The sequence below is a fragment of the Phyllosticta citribraziliensis genome (assembly GCF_038025025.1).
Source record: "Phyllosticta citribraziliensis strain CPC 17464 chromosome Unknown J3D65scaffold_13, whole genome shotgun sequence".
Taxonomy (NCBI): domain Eukaryota; kingdom Fungi; phylum Ascomycota; class Dothideomycetes; order Botryosphaeriales; family Phyllostictaceae; genus Phyllosticta; species Phyllosticta citribraziliensis.
In genome coordinates, this window is record NW_027117350.1 from 1,073,912 (window position 1) to 1,090,225 (window position 16,314).

General features: G+C 56.2%; 6 protein-coding genes across 6 annotated transcripts; 2 read left to right on the plus strand and 4 right to left on the minus strand.

Moving 5' to 3' along the window:
* Positions 1-256: 256 nt before the first annotated feature.
* Positions 257-1,476, plus strand: J3D65DRAFT_560708 (porphobilinogen deaminase, dipyromethane cofactor binding domain-containing protein; the record flags this gene model as incomplete). The annotated part of the gene is made up of 2 exons (XM_066797479.1): positions 257-590; positions 647-1,476. The coding sequence occupies 2 exons, from the start codon at positions 257-259 to the stop codon at positions 1,474-1,476; spliced, it is 1,164 nt and encodes a 387-aa protein (XP_066651004.1).
* Positions 1,477-1,562: 86 nt separating this feature from the next.
* On the minus strand, positions 1,563-2,171 carry J3D65DRAFT_142927 (uncharacterized protein). The gene has a single exon (XM_066794014.1). It carries the CDS (start codon positions 2,027-2,029, stop codon positions 1,649-1,651), a length of 381 nt encoding a protein of 126 aa, XP_066651005.1. The 5' UTR covers positions 2,030-2,171; the 3' UTR covers positions 1,563-1,648.
* A 17-nt stretch (positions 2,172-2,188) lies between these two features.
* Positions 2,189-3,471, minus strand: J3D65DRAFT_142902 (uncharacterized protein). The gene has a single exon (XM_066794012.1). It carries the CDS (start codon positions 3,227-3,229, stop codon positions 2,315-2,317), a length of 915 nt encoding a protein of 304 aa, XP_066651006.1. The 5' UTR covers positions 3,230-3,471; the 3' UTR covers positions 2,189-2,314.
* Positions 3,472-5,331, plus strand: J3D65DRAFT_142903 (uncharacterized protein). Its single transcript, XM_066794013.1, has 2 exons — positions 3,472-3,964; positions 4,011-5,331. The coding sequence occupies exons 1-2, from the start codon at positions 3,714-3,716 to the stop codon at positions 5,089-5,091; spliced, it is 1,332 nt and encodes a 443-aa protein (XP_066651007.1). The 5' UTR covers positions 3,472-3,713; the 3' UTR covers positions 5,092-5,331.
* J3D65DRAFT_640049 (acyl-CoA N-acyltransferase) lies at positions 5,318-6,747 on the minus strand. Its single transcript, XM_066801767.1, has 2 exons — positions 6,316-6,747; positions 5,318-6,173 (listed from the first exon to the last, which is right to left on the minus strand). Exons 1-2 carry the CDS (start codon positions 6,427-6,429, stop codon positions 5,571-5,573), a joined length of 717 nt encoding a protein of 238 aa, XP_066651008.1. The 5' UTR covers positions 6,430-6,747; the 3' UTR covers positions 5,318-5,570.
* J3D65DRAFT_640051 (uncharacterized protein) lies at positions 6,748-16,306 on the minus strand. Its single transcript, XM_066801768.1, has 7 exons — positions 16,122-16,306; positions 14,599-16,069; positions 14,207-14,547; positions 9,647-14,156; positions 9,211-9,601; positions 8,103-9,161; positions 6,748-8,050 (listed from the first exon to the last, which is right to left on the minus strand). Exons 1-7 carry the CDS (start codon positions 16,150-16,152, stop codon positions 7,052-7,054), a joined length of 8,802 nt encoding a protein of 2,933 aa, XP_066651009.1. The 5' UTR covers positions 16,153-16,306; the 3' UTR covers positions 6,748-7,051.
* Between the last annotated feature and the right edge of the window lie 8 nt (positions 16,307-16,314).

Genomic DNA, 16,314 nt, shown 5'->3' on the forward strand with positions numbered 1-16,314 from the left:
GACATATTCCAAGAGAAATGGACAAGGTAATTCTTCACAGCACATTACAACTGTCTTTGCGGACGTTACCGTACCTTGGTCCAGCATCCTGGACCCTGATACGTCACTGCGGTTGCGCCGATTATCCCCGACGCTCGGCCTCAGCCTTACCTCTGCAACCCCCACCATCAACATCATCCTTGCCCACCTTTCGACATCTCTTCCTCCGCCGCCACAACCTTTCCCAACCAAACTCCAAGCATCAATTCCACTCATCATGTCGGCCGACGCACAAGAACAACCAACAGGCACGGCCGGCACCGCCTCGCCCGGCCTGAGCGGCCTGGAAGCCGAAAACTTTGAGCTCGAGCCGATTGTCCACCTTGGCACGCGACGCAGCGCGCTGGCGAGAGTGCAGACGGACATTGTCGAGGCGGCACTGAAAAAGGCGTGGCCAGGCCAGCGGTGCGAGATACACGCCATGGCGACCATGGGCGACAAGAACCAGACGACTGCGCTTCACGAGATGGGGGCCAAGAGCCTGTGGACGCACGAGCTCGAGGCACTGCTCGAGACGGGCGACTTGGACATGATTGTGCACAGCCTGAAGGGTAATCACAAATAACGCGCCAATTGGGTGTTCTGAATCGAGCTAACGCGTCTGCAGACATGCCGACGACGCTTCCCCCCAAGCTCAGCATCGGCGCCATTTTCCCTCGCGAAGACCCGCGCGACGCCTTCGTCCTCAAAGCCTCGCTGCACGACGCATCCAGCAACACGCCCCAGTACCCGACGCTGGCGTCGCTGCCGCCCGACTCCATCATCGGCACCTCGTCCGTCCGCCGCGCCGCCCAGCTCAAGCGCCGCTACCCGCACCTGCGCTTCGCCGACGTGCGCGGCAACCTGGGAACGCGCCTGGCCAAGCTCGACGGCACCTGGACGCCCGAGGACCCGGCGACCGTGGTCCCTGAATACTCTGCGCTGATCCTGGCGGCCGCGGGGCTCAAGCGGCTCGACCTGGGCCACCGCATCACGGCGCTGCTGAGCGCGCGCGACGGCGGCATGCTGCACGCTGTGGGCCAAGGCGCGCTGGGCATCGAGGTGCGCGCGGGTGACGCGCGCGCGCAGAAGCTGCTGTCGCGCGTCGGGTGCGAGCGCAGCGCGCGGGCGTGTCTCGCCGAGCGCGCCCTCATGCGCGCGCTCGAGGGCGGCTGCAGCGTGCCGATTGGCGTCGAGAGCGAGTGGGTGGACGGCGCGACGGGGGAGGCCATCCCGCCGCAGGGCGAGGGCCAGAGCGGCAGCGAGCCGGCCGACGGCGAGGAGCTAGTCCTGCGCGCCATCGTCGTCAGCCTGGACGGCAGCAAGGCGGCGGAGGTCGAGACGAGGCGCAAGATTGAGTCGAGAGACGATGCTGAGTCGCTGGGCAGGCACGTCGCTAATATGCTGGTGAACAGGGGCGCGGGCGAGATTCTGGCCGAGATCAACCAGACGAGGTAGTGTGCTTGAGAAACATCCTGGCGTCTGTTGGAGAAGCACAGGCTGGCGGTGGACGCAAAAAGCTGGATATGGCATATCACGTAGCATGGGACGGCGTGTCTAAGAGCTCTTTACTCCAAACTTAACCAACGCATCTGGGCACGAAAAGACGGATAGAAGCGCACACGGGTTTCTAGACTGATGGATCCCTCGATGAATGAAGGACTGGTCCAGTGGTTCTGAAAGAGGACGCAGAATAGGGGTCGAAGTCGCCAGCGAACAAAACGTATATACAATTGATCCCCCCACCCCCATCTGCTCCGCTCCTTGTCATCACGCACAATTTTCCCCCTAGGTAGGCTATAAGTACAGCGACGGCGCTGGCGAGGAGCACGTGTAGTTGCGGAGTAGGAGAAGAAGATAGATGGAACGAGCCCATCGCATCCGATCTCATGAGGAGATTCGGTGGGGCCGCACGCACAGCCAGCCAGCCAGACAGCAACGGAACAATTGGAATAATGGCATGACTCGACGCTCTCCACTCTGCTCGTGTCTTTTTCGATATATCTGCCATCCCCACCCACCCCTATGCGCTATTGAAAGATGAAATGAAGCAAGCATGGCAAAGCCTCCGACTCTGAACGCGTCTGGTCGTCCCGTCTCGACGTGAGCGCTGCGTCATGTCAGTCATCTGCCCAGCTGGCCGACTCGGATTGTCGCGCTTGCGTTTGATCTGATAGAACGGCCTTGCGATCTGCGGCAATCAGTTGGCACGGCGGAAGAGGGACCCGCCAATAAACGGCCACAAGCGGTGCGGTCCAACGGCGCAAATCACGTCAAGAAGCGAAGCAGTGCTGCACTACGTTGCTCTGGCTGGCGACGCTGAGACACGACGGGAGGACGGCGGCGTCCGAAGCGGGGATTGGAGCAGTGTTTCGAGGCCGTTCATCTTTGAAACGCGCAACTGGTGACTGGTGGTGGAACAACAAGAAGAGGGTCTGGTTGCTTTTCGGAGCGAGAGCTGCGAGACAAGACGACCGACCTGAGCGAAACACGAGTCGGCAGTTGATGACGAGCAGCGCACGAATTTCCCAAACGGCGACGCCCTCGACCCGAACAACATGCAGGATTCGCACTCCCACGTGGAGAGAAGGCCTGATGAAACGCACAGCGCGACGCGAGGGCAGAGTCTTTTCAAACACCATGCTGGCGATCGTCGAATGCGACGGCACCGCAGAATATCTGCCCGCCATGGCCCAAACGCGCCCCGTCCGTGGCTCCATCCAGCCCCTGTCCCAAGCTTTTCCCTTTTACTCTCTCTTGTTGGCCTCTTCGTCTTTTTGATCATGTCGCTTGCATTCGTTTCCTTTTCGTCCATCGTCTTGTCTTGTTTGCTTTCCAGCAGCCGGTCTGCTCTTCGTTTCTGCTGCCACCACGGGCCGTCCAGCTTTGGTCTCTGCGAGCCAGCCATCTCCGCCGCAGAGCGGTTCCCCGGATCGGCGCTGACCCTGGGACGACCTGGACGCTCCAACGGAGCATCCTCAGCCCTTCGACGAGCCCGACTTATGACGCTATGCACAAAAGCCGCCGTCGTCGCGCGGCCGGGCCGATCCGTAGATCCCAATGCAGAGACACAGACGGCGAATGCGCTGCCAATTCGCTGACCGAACGACAACTGCGGAGCCACGGCCTTAGATGCGACAGGAAAGGGGCTGATCAGGACCGCGTGGTGGCCGTGGCGAGCGACAACATTTACCACCACCACCTCAAACATGCCGCTCTTGCTACCACCACATTTTCTTCTTCACCTCTCGTTACACTTGCGCCGGACGCCAATAATCGACGACACCACCTTCTAGCGCCCCGCCTGGTCCAAGACAACGACGGAAACGGCCCATTGACCTGGACCTTGCGCGCTTCTTCATTTCACGCAATCTCCACGGCGCCTACCACGCTGCAGGTCGTCACATCGACCTCGACATCCGCCTCGCCGACAAGCGCCATCGGCGCCGATGCCGTGCGGACGACCGGCGGCGCCGAGTGGACCATATCAGACACGTCTCCCAGGCCCGCCGTGAGCTCGAGCTCGACGCCGAGCTCGAATAATCCCGCCGCCATGGGGACCACGGGGCTGGTTATCGCCGCAATATGCATTGGTCCGTACCGTACCTACATATCCCGTCCGGCGGCCCGTTACTGACCGATGCGCCACAGCTGCCGCTTTGGTGGTCGTCATCGTTGCGTTTGGCGTCTATGTTATGCGCACAAAGGGCTTGTCCTTTTCAGATGTGTTTAGACGCAAAGCGAGACCGCGGCATAGGATTGACCGTACCTATGATATTGCAAAGCCCACTGTGCATCGCATGCCGGCGTATGCTTGGGATGACCGCAAACCGCCGTCCTACTCTCAGAGCGTGCCTTTGCCGCGGCGTCCTGAGCCAGCCGCGACACGAACGACGGAGAGCGCCTCGAGGTACACGCCCGCTGGCCCCCAAAGCGGCCTGCTAAAGTGAGTTTGTGCGTCGATCTGCTAGATATGAGTCTGACCAGAGCAGACCTACTCCGCGACCAAGCACTCCTCCGGGCTTCAAGAGCCCATCCAACACCAGCTTCCTCGACGACGCAAGTCCCCCACGCAACAGTTCTCGCCTATCACACCACAGCCGGCAGCCCAGCTCTCCCACCACGCTCCCCCTTCAACGCCAACACTCCCACGCCTCCATCGTCAGCGACCACACGGCTCCTCCCCTCTTCCTCCCACCCCAAGACGATGCTCCGCGAGAAAACAGCTTCTACCGCTCGCGCGAAAGCAGCGTCAATCTGTCCCGCGAAAGCAGCCTCACCCGCTCCCGCTCCCGCGACGGCGACGTCGACGGCGGCCTGAACCGACCTCGGGCCAATTGCGTCGAGGCCCCGCGCGAGCGCGAAACGTCGTTCCTCGCCGCCGAAGCAGAAGAAGAAGAAGACGACGACACGCTCCCGGCCACTATGACCAACCTGCCCGTCCCCGGCTCCGGCTTCCAGCACTTCATGGCGAACCGGCCCGGCCCCACCTCGCGCGCGCGCGGGCTGACGCAATCGTCGCAATCGTCGACGACGCTGCTCTCGCCGTCGCTGCTGTCGTCGCCGTTCGACGCGTCGTTTGGCTTAGGATCAGGGGCAGGGGGAGCGGGAGGAGGCGAGCAGCATCAGTATCAGCGCGAGAGCACGGCCAGCACGGCGCGCTTCCGCTCCGTCGACTCGTGGGTCGGCCAGCAGACGTCGCGCATCGAGAGCACCGAGTTCCGCAACCAGCCGCTCTTCTCGTTTCAACGGCAGAACAGCGCGGGGCTGGGGCAGGTGGACGAAGGGCAGGCTGGGTGGAGGGGCGACGACGAGCCAGCGCTGCCGCTACCACCAGATGGTTCCGTCGGCCTGTATAGAGACGGCGGCGGCGGCGGCGGTGGTGGCGGTAGTGGTGGATTGTCGGCGGCGCAGGCTGCTGCTGCTGCTGCTGCTGGCCATCGCCGCCAGAACACTAATTACAGCGATGCGACGGTGTTTAGGGTGCATCCGGGCAGCGAGATCAAGATTCCGCGCGGCAGCCTCGTTCCTAGCGAGGTGCTGGATGCTAACATGGTGCCGAGTGCTCTGTGAGCGAGCATCTCAGTTTCCTCCGGACCAGTGGACATTCCTTTTCTTGTGGTGGGCATTGGGACGGCGTATCGCTCTGCACTCTACTGTACCGTCTTAAATGATGTACAAACACAACTTTTCCACTTTACTTTATGGCGGCGCCTGTTGATTGGGCTTTGGCACCATCGTAGCATGTATAGCGCGGGTACAGCGGGGCATAGCATAGCATATACACATTAGCATAGCGCAAGGGGCGGACGCACTGTGGGCATTTATTTACATGTATGGATGGATGGAATGTTGAGGAATACAGGGGGAAAGTCTTGAGCGCATCTTTCTCTTCATTTCTGGCACAGTGTTTGGGTACTGTGTGGATTGGGGACATGTGTAGATGACACCAACTAACTATGTACACAAACCATGCCACAAACTCGATTCGTCCCGTCCACTCCCGCCCCACCTACCTACGGCTGCAAAAGAAAGATCATGGCCAAAACCATCTAGCCGTCACTCCCATTCTCCTCCCTCTGCCCCTGTTTCCTCCCCTCCCCACCCCCCTGCGGCTCCCTAACCATGCAAAACAACTCGACCTTCTCGCCCTCATCGTCACACACCATGACCTTTCGCACCTCAAACCCCATGCGCGCATAAATCGCCGTATTGGGCCGATCGCGACTACTCTCCAAATAGCAGCGCCGGCGCTCAGCATCCGCGCGCGCCAGCACCGCCCCCATCAGCGCCCTCCCGACGCCGCGGCCCTGCGCCTCGGGCGCCACAGCAACGATGTTGCAGAAGTAGTAGCCGTCGGGGTCGTCCCAGAGCGCGGCTTGCGCGGATGCCTGCGCCGCTTTCCAGATGCGGTAGCGGTGTAGCAGCAGCCCGCCGCGGCCGAGGTGGTACATGTTGTTGAGGAGCGCGCGCAGCGAGAGGAGGTGCAGCGAGAGGGCGAAGGAGGCCGAGGAGGATGCGTTGGGCGGCAGCCACATGGCGACGCCGAGGATGCGCGACGGCGCGTCCGTGTCGCGCGCGATGTGGAAGATGCCGTGTTGGATGCCCCAGTGGCAGCGGAGCGAGAGGGACGAGTGGTTGCGCGCGCGGTTGAACTGGGGCCGTGTGGTTAGGTATTTGGGTATATTGTATGGAGGCGTGGGGTGTGAATTGAGACGATACAGGTAGGTGTTGAGAAGATACATGTTGAGGAGATACATGTTGAGAAGATACGTGTAGTAGATGGGGCGCACTTACCGTTGCTTTGTCAAACACCCAGTTCGCGTACGGGTCGTCCGCGAACGCCCGCTGGATGACGTCGACCGCGCCGTCGATGTCGGCGGCCGTCATCTGCGACACTTCGATTGGCATTTTGCTCTTTTGCTCTTTTTCCTCTTCTTCTGTGCTTCTCTTCTTGGGTTACTCTTCCGCCTCTCAGCCCAGCCTTCCTTTCCTTCTCTTTTCTGCTTTCGCCGCTCACTGCCGCCGAGTGCTGTTCTGCTCTGATGTGCGCCGCTCACCGCACTACCCCGTCTCAATTCCAATGCCAGCTCACCTCGACGCGTATCCAAGCTCTTTCGTTTCGACTGACGGGACAATTGCAGAGCAGGGGAGCCGTGCACACGCAGCGACCTTCGACACCAGAAAAATCGTGAAAAGAAAAAGACTCGGGTTGCGCACGACGTGGTGTTGATGATAAGTGGGGTGTGGCAGGTGGGTTGACGTTCCGCACGGCGGCCTGCAGGGTCCGGCAGCAAGCTTGATGCTCGATTGGGAAGGTCGATGCGGCTTGACCAGATAGTGGATCTGTTTTGTGTCATGCATGCTGCCACGCCGTGATAGCATTGCCCAGTGCCAGCACGAGAGGATACCCGTCTAGCTTTGGGTGTTTGGTGTTGGGGCAACGAGGACGCGAAGAAATGTCTTTTATATCTATAGATATTCTCGTGTCTTCTGGTCTCGGCAAAAATGCTCTCAGCGACGGACGTGCTCGTCAACACCACGCACTCCAGCCGGCATACAAGACGGCCAAGTTGCGCTCATCCGTCGCCTGCTGGATCAGCTCTGCCACAGCCGCCGCACTACTCAACGCCTTGCTCAACTTCCTCTCGACAACACTCAGGGCCCTGCCAGCCTCGCCGACGCCCTCCTCGGCCGTCTTGCGGCTGGCCACTCTCAGAATCTGCTGCTCCTCCCACTCCTCGCCGCCCGCGTTGGGCGCCTCGTCGCCCTCCTGCATCTTCTTGGCTTTGAGCGGCGAGATGCTCCACGAGTAGAGCGGGTCGTAGCGCAGCACGTTGAGAATCGTCATGATCGAGTCGCGCTCGTCGCGCAGCGTGTCCAGCGTGAACTCGCAGCACCGCCGGAACACGCCCTCAGTCCCCGTATACCCCATGGCGTCGACAATGTCGCGCGTCAGCCGGAACGGCACCACTTCTGGCACTGGCAACACGCGCCCCGCCTCAAAGGCGACTCCCAAGTCGATGTGTACCACCTCGCCCGTCGTCTGGTCCAGCAGGATGTTGTGGCAGTGCCGGTCGCCGAGGCCTAGAACGTGGCCTAGTATGCTGATGGCCGCCGTCGAGCGCGCGTACGCCAGGCGCTTCTCGAACCAGTCATCTGGGTCAGGGAATCGCTCGAGGAAGAAGAAGCGCAGCACTGGGTTGAAGTGTTTGCACACGTTCTTGTACGTCTTGATGCGCTCTTCGTGCGTGTGGGCCGCGATTCCGGCGATCTCCTCGCGACACTTGTTCTGCCTCCAGTCCTTGGGGTAGTACTGCTGGTGCGCGCGGTCGAGATACGACATGAGTGGCAAGGTGTTTTGAACAAACTCGATGACGCCGGTCTTGGGAGAGAGCGGGACAACGCGATACGTTCGGATATGGAGATTGCGCAGCCGCGTCGCCGGATGGCTTCGCAGCAGTTGACTGACGTGCTCAAAAACCTGTTCCATGATGGCATCTTGTCGGAGGTCATCGTTTCCAGATTTGTACTGCAGACATCAGCATTGGTCAAAGCAGCGCCTGCGTCAAGTTCGCACTCACCAGTTGCTTATATGGCCTTCCATCACTCGTGAGTGCAGTCACCACCTTGGGCTGACTCAGACCATTGGCTATGCCCATGGTAGGCTTGAAGCCAGCAATGTATGGGAGATGCTTGTAGTCGTTGAAACTTGCATACACAGGAATATGCATCGTGATGGGTGGAATTTGGAGAGTGGGTATCGTGGTGCTCATGTGTTTGGAAGTCGTGTACTTGGCCATGGTGTAGTCTTTTCCACTCCTGAACTCTTTTTCGTTCATCAAAGCCATGGCGTGGTAATGTTCGTTTGCTCGGTAAATCTTTTCCCAGTAGACTCGAGCGTTCTTATCCCCTTGCAATAAGTGAGCAACAGCGGTCGCTGCGGCGCTACGCGACTTGGCAGCCTCATCCTTCATGTTCGCCTTGGAACCCGAGTAAATGTGATTCATGCCGTGATATGGATGATTTGCACAAATACGGGCGACGAGATCAGTCAGGATATTTTGGAATTCCGACTTTTCGGCCTGCAGTTTCGACGACATTTGGTTCATTAGCACCACGAATTTGCCCTTTGGCACTGCGTCGACATGTTCGCCGACGGCATCATTGGCCAGTGAGAGATGCGAATACTCGAGCCATAGGGAAAACATGCGAAAGACATCCTTGTCGTGCTCCTCAGAAGCTGAGAGGGCAAGCAAGTAGTTCGCAAGGCTTCCGGTGAGGAACTCAACGCGGTTTTCGCTCAGCCTATGCGCTTCTTGCATGTCCATGTTGAACCATTTGCGGGCTTTTCTCGCCTCGCGCTTCAGGGTTTCTTTTCTGTTGGCATTCCGCTCGGCTTTTGCCAATCTCTCAAACTCCTGAGCGTCGGCCTCACGACGTTGAGCAAGTGTCTGCATGCGATTGTGGTCATCGATGAGGTCCTGGCTCTGGAGTTGTTGGTCGCAAAACGCGGCGTAGGCATGGTACGCTCGTCCAGCATCTTTGCCAGTTTTGTGTTTCAGCTCCTCGATGGCAGGTTTCATGTAGTCCTCGGTGATCTCATCGGGCTTTTTCAGTCTTGCTTCGGACGTGTAGTTGCCCTTTTTGTGGTTAGCTTTTGAAGCATTCATCTGTTGTGACATTACATACCAGCATCGTTAGGAGCGCCGCGCGAGAGACGACATGATCTCCATCTGCGTTTCTCGTCTCCTCTTCGAGTTTCTGCAACATTCTGACTGACGTTGTTTTTTCGCCTTGGTCCCATAGGACCAGAGCAATTTGATATTTGGCGTCCGCTTCTGTCTCCAGCTGGATTTTGCGACAGGGTTCTACTAGGTCCATGAGGTAAGTTGCGGCGGTGAGAGACTCTTGCAAGGCGCCATGTCGCCTGAAAATGTCAACAGAATCGGTGAGTGCCTCCTGTTGGCAGCGCCTAAGTTCCTTGGGCGTAGTGTCGACCATAGATTGCAAGCTTGAGTTTTTGGACATGAGACTGAATAGCGTTTCTCGCGATGAAATTATTGGCCGGAAATCCTCAACCCTGACCGAGTCAGCTGAGCAGCATCGAGTGACAGTTCAGACTTACCGAGCTCGATCAAACCATGTTGTTCGATTGGTGACCATGTCCCAGGTGCCAAACAATTCCTTTTCGCTCTTGGAGCTCACGATCTCGTCGATTTCATTCAGGGTGGCCATGGTCCGAAACGATGAATGAAGAAGTTTTGCAGATGCATTCAGACCAGAGCACAAGTCCATTACCTCAAGGAAACTCTGGTTCAGATGCTTGCGAACAGTGGCAACATCATTCGAGTTGTGCAATCCCTGAAATGCTCTGTACAGAGCAGTCGTATCAGACTTTTGTGTGACGGGCGCCCTGATTTCCCATTGTTCGAGCTTCTGCGCCGCTTCAAGAGTATAGTCAATGTTGCTCCCAGAGCCTTGGAACTTGTCATTGACCAACAGGGAATGCGTCAAACTGTTGAGATTCAGCATCGTCAGATCTTTGACCATCTTTCCCGATTCGGCCATGGAAATGTTGTTGGACATGCGCAAATGGCTGTCCATTTGGGCTCCATGAAAGAGTAAACCTTTCAATCCATCTGATTCGTGGTCGAGGCGATCCAGCACACTCGATAGACCTGCCTCCTGCTCCACGCCGTAAAAACAATCAGGCTCCTCCAAGTTCCTGTATATGGACATTTGAAGTTCAAGGGAGATTGGCTGGTGAGAGGGCATCACAGAAGAGCGTCGTGACGTGTGAGCCGGCTGATCCGAGTGGCATTCTGCAAACAGAAGTGCGGCCGTGTACATTCCGCATTTGACGGCCGCCTCAGCGGCCTTGTGGTAATCGATGTCGAGCCACAGCACACGATCAGCCATCGTGCGCTCCATAGGCATCTCTTGCGTTCGAAGGTAGAGAATTGCGCGGATGATGGCCTTGACATGGGGCACTTCTGAATCTGTAAACCGCATAAACCAAGTCCCGAACGCGCCTGAAATGATCTGTCTGAGTTTTTGATTGCCATCAAGATCCTTTTCCAGAACCACATGCAGGATGTAAGGGAAAAGCTCTTCGGCAGAAGAATGGACCCTGGATAGAAGCCTTGGTAGAAATTCAATCACACCGTCTCCAGGGGTAGAGGCCGCAAGCGAGATACACAGACCCGCGATCCAAGATGACAAGGTTCTGGACTCACTTGGAAGAAGACTCTCCTCCAGGCTTTGTTTCGTCTTTGGCTGAGGCAAGGGAATCTGGTACGCATCATTCATGGTCATGCCTTCCATGACCACCAACGGTAGGACTTGTCCAATTTCTTGCAAAAGTTCTTTGCTGGGCGGCGAGGACAAAATGGCTCGAAGAGTCTGTTCGGCAAGACCAGTATTGAAAGGCTGCTCGCCTTGGAGAAGGTCATCGAGGTGGGCAACAATCAACATGCGGGAAGTCCTGTTTCCTCGATTCTTTGCAATATTGGCTCCGTTGCTGCTTCTGGCGGCCCTTCGAATTTTTTCTTGCACCTCGCCGCTTGCGCTGTAGCTTCTTCCCAGGACCTTCGCTGCCCACAAGAGATATTCTCGGCTGTTGTTTGATCTTTGGCTGGAGTTCCAGACTTCGAGAGCGTACAAATAGGCACTATTTGCCTCGCCAAGAACGTCTTCCCGAAAAGATGACGGTGGTTGAAAGTGGCGGAAGAGAAACGTGAAGGCCAGATCTCGGGACGGTTCATCAAGGACCTTTTTGGGCTGGGATGAATCCTTGAGCAACGCCATCAGCAGATCACTTTCTGGGGTGTCGACACTAGCATTTCCACTTGTCCGTAATTCGCCAGCTGCTTTCGCAATGGCCCGAAAGACTTTCAAGCTTGTTTGCGTGTCTTTGTCTCGTGTGTCTTTGCCCATCTCGTTTACGCAAGTCTCAATGTAGGACCTGAACCACTTGCGAAATACAGTCGCTTTTTCCACAGCTGTGTTGTTTTCTCGAGAAGACGAGAGCAGGCTGTGCAGGGAAAACAGTATGGAAGTGGTATTGCCTGAGAGGCATGACAGATTCGCAATGAGGTGGGGCTTTCCGTGCACAAACAGATATTGCAGGATGCCGATTGTGTCTTCAGCGCAGTGGATATCCGTCAAATACGGCCTAAGCGAAGCGAGGGTCATTTGCAGAGGGTAGCCGTCCCAAGCAATCGGCCCCGCGAGGGCAACCAAGAAGCGAACCTTTCGTATGACAGAGCAAGCGTGCTGAGAGCCGAGAGCAGGGTGAATCTTGCTGAGCAGATACCTAAAGACGTAGGCGAAGCAATCAGCTGTCCAAAACGACTCCGCGTTGAAATTTGCGCGACGCAGAGTGCGCTTGATCAAATCGAAAATATGCTTCGACCTGAAAACTGGCTGTTGGTCAGAAGGTAGCTCCGCGGCTGACGAACCAAAGTCCTGCATTTCCCGAAGATATTGTATCAAGGGGCGGAACTCGGGGTTTCTTTCAATACCCTTTTCGATGGAATTGTCCATCTGCGTAGCAAAGATGAAGATAGCGAGAATGCAGGGGAATTGCTGGCCAATGAGAGCTTTCCATCGGCTATCCCCAAGCAGCTCTTTCATGGCATTCTCGCGCTTCTCCTGTACGTCTTTGGTTTTGTCGGGGTAAGTGTCATAGGCAATAACGTAGGCGGCTGTCTTTGGTAGGCTGGCGATGGCTAGATCGACTTGGTCAGCCTGAAGCTGACCAACCAGGAAATCAATGTCGTCCCTTTGGCCAAACATGGCAAGTTGACTGTAGACTTCGCCTGAGACATCTCGCAGAAGACTGGGAAGATCACGATACCCAAAAGCGGCGAAAGGTATCGTGCTCAGTCCTTGGTCGCTCTTGATCCACGTGTGGATCAGCTGGGGTGCAAAGATTCGGAAAAGCTCCCGCGAGTCTTCGAGTTTCAAGGCTTTTGATACCCAAGTGTTGCATTTTGCAGCATGTCCGCTGCTTTCCGGAACTATTCCCGCCGTCTCGAAGATGTGGTACACACAGCGACGCAATAAAGAATGCCACGCCGCCCCAAGACGAGCATACCCCAACATTCGAAGTGCCATCTTCTCGACGGAACTAGAATCTTCTGGTAAGTTTTCGTGTACACCATTGAAAACTTCGTCGTGGGTCTCGATGGCGTAAAGGCCAAAAACTTGAGGAAGACTCTCAATGACATGGTATTTGACCAAGACATTTCCCTGTTTGAGGATCCAAAAGAGGCTTGCGCGCACATCCGGCAGCCCCGATTCCTTGAGCTTATCAAGCTGTTCACTGGCAGGCTGATGCTTTTCAGAAGATGGCCGATCAGGTCGTTGATTGTTCGGCCGTATTTCTTGCAGCTTCAGCTTTCTGGCGTAGTCAGGCTGTACTTTGAGGAGCTTGCAAAATAGTCTCGACGCTTGGATGAGAACATCAGGCGACGCGGTACCGGCGTTCAGGATGTTGATGATCCACTCATACAAATCGGCACCGAAACCATATGCCGCTGAGTCTGGATCGCTCCAGAGCTCCACGGTTCCAGCCAAAAGCTCGGCGACAAGGCATATGGCTACCTCGCTGCGTTCGTGGTCATATTCCGGCAATATTTCGTCACCGGCGTATCCCAAAAGCGCATCGAAGTCCTTGGAAGTGAGCTGCAATGACGATGAAAAGGCCTCGACAATGAATTCTCTGGAGGACATGAACTCCGCTGGTGGCAATGAGACCATGTAGTCCAGGAAGGTCTGGGGAATACTGGTATCCGCATCCTGTACCTCTAAAGCCGCCGCCATGAATGCCAGTTTCGAAGCAATCGTGGAGCGTGATGCGTGCAGACTACTTCTGGCTGTCAAGGTGTCCCGAGGGGAGTCATAACGATCTTGCTTGGCGGTTTTACCACTTCGTTGAGAGTCGAATTCGTCATCAATTTCCATGGCATCCTTCTTATTAGTTTTGCGATCACTCAAAGCCCGAGAAAAATGTTTGGCCATCCTAGACCTTGCGATTCCGTCGATTTGCACAGCATGTAGAGACTCGAGATTCGCAAGACCTGGGAGACTTGGAGCAAGAGTCTCCAGAGCAGTATCAACTAGGGGCTGATCAAAATCTGGGGTTGCCGCGAGACTCGATAGCTCTTTGGCCAACTTTTCGCTACCATGCCGTAGCGGCTCCATTGCCGGTTTGATCCAGGAAAGCTGTACAGTCACCAAACAAAGGACCATGATTGAATGGATCAATTCATGACTCAGGACCGATGTCCGGCCACTCCGGTGGCCTTCGAGGTGCTGTAGTGCCTGCTCGATGTGCGACACGCAAAAGTCCAACACTATTTTCTCGTTGGTGGCAGACCGACGTTGGTGTGATGATACATTGACCTGTCTCGGTTCCACGGCGAAATCTTCCGTCTCGGTCTGGACGATTAGGTAGTCAACCAATTCCGGGCATTGGCCGGTCCGTAGGGCCGATATTGCGACAGGCCCTAGGTTTGAAAAGGAATGTTGTGCGTGCGATGGTACTGGAAAGTCCGTGGTGCTGCAGAGAAGTCGAATAATATCCCAGGCGTCGTAGTTGTGAGACGTGTGAAGACGTCCGTTGGCCTGGCCTGTAGGACATGAGTCGAATGCCCGAGAAATAGTGAGCTTGGGAACTTACAAGGGTTCCATTTCGAGGAAAACCAACGAAGCATTCGTTCGAGGACCGTGTCCAAGCTGTGCGGGCTCTCTGTACTTCTGACGTCAACGATGCTGATCCACAGGGAGGCAGCAGCCTCATTGAAAGAGGCAGGTCCATTCAGCTCGACAGATGAGATGATTGCGTCAGAAGTCTCCAAAACCACAGGCGAGTCAACCAGGCCCAGACGTAAAATCACGTCCATTACATGCGCAGCAGCCCGTGACGAGGACTCCGAGCCAAGATTTCTCGAGGAAAGTTGCCAGGCGATTGTCCAAAGAGGCTTGAATTCTGCAGACGTTGCAGCCGATTGTACAGCACATCTGTATCACCTTGTCAGCAAAGGCAAGGAGACGTATGAAACAGAAACTCACGCAGCAGCTCCGAGCATCGCCCAACTACTTATCATCGCATTGGCGTCAGATATGTGCGAAATCAATCTTTCGAGCATAGCGCGAACGGCCTCAGCGCTGTGGCCTACCTGCTGAACCATGAAGGAAGCAACTTGGAGGAAATGAAGTCTCGTTGATGGCTGCGGGTTCGCAATTTCTCGAACACAGTCTTCGAAATGCTCCAGTGCTCGCGGCCTCTTGGCCCCATTGACATCAGACGCTGCCCGTTTTTGACGAGTTGCATCGAGCACGTTTGAAAAATACGCAGTCAAGTGAAGTTTGGCGTATTGCTGCTCGGAACGAGTGCTTCCTTGCTTGAGTCGAAACACTGGTAGAATGAAGGGTGATTGCTCGCGAGGCCAGTCTTTTTCACAGCGGAAGCGGAGGTCGTCAATCTGCAGCTGATCACGCTCCCCCCGTCTGACAGAGTCGTGGTTCAGGGTTTCTACGAGGCTTGCAACGTCTGATCGTACATCCATCGACTGACCATTCGGCGAGCGTAGCATGTATGCGACATGGGCTCTGCTGTGCAGCAGAGTAGCCAACATTTCGTCCCGGACGGCAGAAAGCTTTGTGGGCCAGAATTTCCTCACCAGCGGGATGAGCCTTGGTATTGCTTGCTGGACCAATGTAACAGATTCCAGGTGAACTTTCAGAATAACCGCATTGATGGCTGCAAAGGCATCGACTTGGGGTTGGCTCAGGCTCCTCGTGGTCGCGAGCCACTCGATCAGCGTGGACAAAATAGGTTCCGCAAATTCAATGGGGGCGTTGGGAGCCGACACGAGATTTTTGAGACTGGCTACTAGATCATCGGCTAAGCCGTAGGTATCTGCAGCTTGTCGCTGGCTACCAATGACCAGATCGGACCTTGCTGTGGACTCAGGCTGCATCGGCGTGGCTGCCCTAGGAGTGCCAGACCTTGCAGCATGGTCTCCATGATGTCCGCTGGAATACTGCGACGGTGAGGAATGCTCGGAGATCCCTCTCATGCAGAACTCCGCGAGCCTGTTCCACATAGTCGGTTCCAAATGCTCGACATGAGGCGGGTGATCCAGGACAAGACGCAGGCACTTGGCATACCCATGGGCGATAGGCTCGAAGAAGTCGTTGACAGGAGCCCTGAGCAATTCCATAAAGTGACTGACAACCAAGGTCAACGTGCTCACGCGCATTTGCGTGACTCCGGCTGTCACGACAAGCCTTACGAGTTGACTCCATGTGAGCAGTCTCCGCCTGGCCTTGCCTTTGGCGGAGTTGGAATTGTCTACAGCTCTTGACTTTGAAAACGCTCCCCATTCTTCATCGATGCGTTCGGTCAAAGTAATGAAGATTTTCCTGCAAGTTGCGTTGGCGAGACCACCCGATTTGAGCGTGAGCTGCTGCAGGGTTTCTTTGAACTCTTCCTCCCCGTGCTCTCGGTCTTCTTTCTTGGCTGCAGCCCTAATAGTTTCTGCAAGCACACGGTTAGTGAAGCCAGGGAATAAAAGAGATCCAACAAATACCAAGAGCATCGAGTAGGGTTCGTGCTGCCATATCGAAGGGCGTTGGCGCAATCCGAGCGCCAGGTTCAAGGAGCTCAAGACGCGCAGCCGCACGTATTCTGCATCGTAACAGACAGAGTGAAGGTTGTCGCTGCAAAATTGTAGGCAGGCGCGACGTGCTTGGAGGGCGCGACGGGATGGTGTTGAGTCTCGG

What these genes read in the sequence shown, in the direction of transcription:
- J3D65DRAFT_142927 (XM_066794014.1), bottom strand. Translation starts at nt 2,029, where the DNA reads ATGGCAGATATATCGAAAAAGACACGAGCAGAGTGGAGAGCGTCGAGT.
- J3D65DRAFT_142902 (XM_066794012.1), bottom strand. Translation starts at nt 3,229, where the DNA reads ATGTTTGAGGTGGTGGTGGTAAATGTTGTCGCTCGCCACGGCCACCAC.
- J3D65DRAFT_142903 (XM_066794013.1), top strand. Translation starts at nt 3,714, where the DNA reads ATGCGCACAAAGGGCTTGTCCTTTTCAGATGTGTTTAGACGCAAAGCG. An exon ending in CCCCAAAGCGGCCTGCTAAA is followed by an intron (nt 3,965 to 4,010) that starts GTGAGTTTGTGC and finishes TGACCAGAGCAG; the next exon opens with ACCTACTCCGCGACCAAGCA.
- J3D65DRAFT_640049 (XM_066801767.1), bottom strand. Translation starts at nt 6,429, where the DNA reads ATGCCAATCGAAGTGTCGCAGATGACGGCCGCCGACATCGACGGCGCG. An exon ending in GGGTGTTTGACAAAGCAACG is followed by an intron (nt 6,174 to 6,315) that starts GTAAGTGCGCCC and finishes ACACGGCCCCAG; the next exon opens with TTCAACCGCGCGCGCAACCA.
- J3D65DRAFT_640051 (XM_066801768.1), bottom strand. Translation starts at nt 16,152, where the DNA reads ATGGCAGCACGAACCCTACTCGATGCTCTTG. An exon ending in GCGATGCTCGGAGCTGCTGC is followed by an intron (nt 14,548 to 14,598) that starts GTGAGTTTCTGT and finishes AAGGTGATACAG; the next exon opens with ATGTGCTGTACAATCGGCTG. An exon ending in ACATGGTTTGATCGAGCTCG is followed by an intron (nt 9,602 to 9,646) that starts GTAAGTCTGAAC and finishes TGACTCGGTCAG; the next exon opens with GGTTGAGGATTTCCGGCCAA.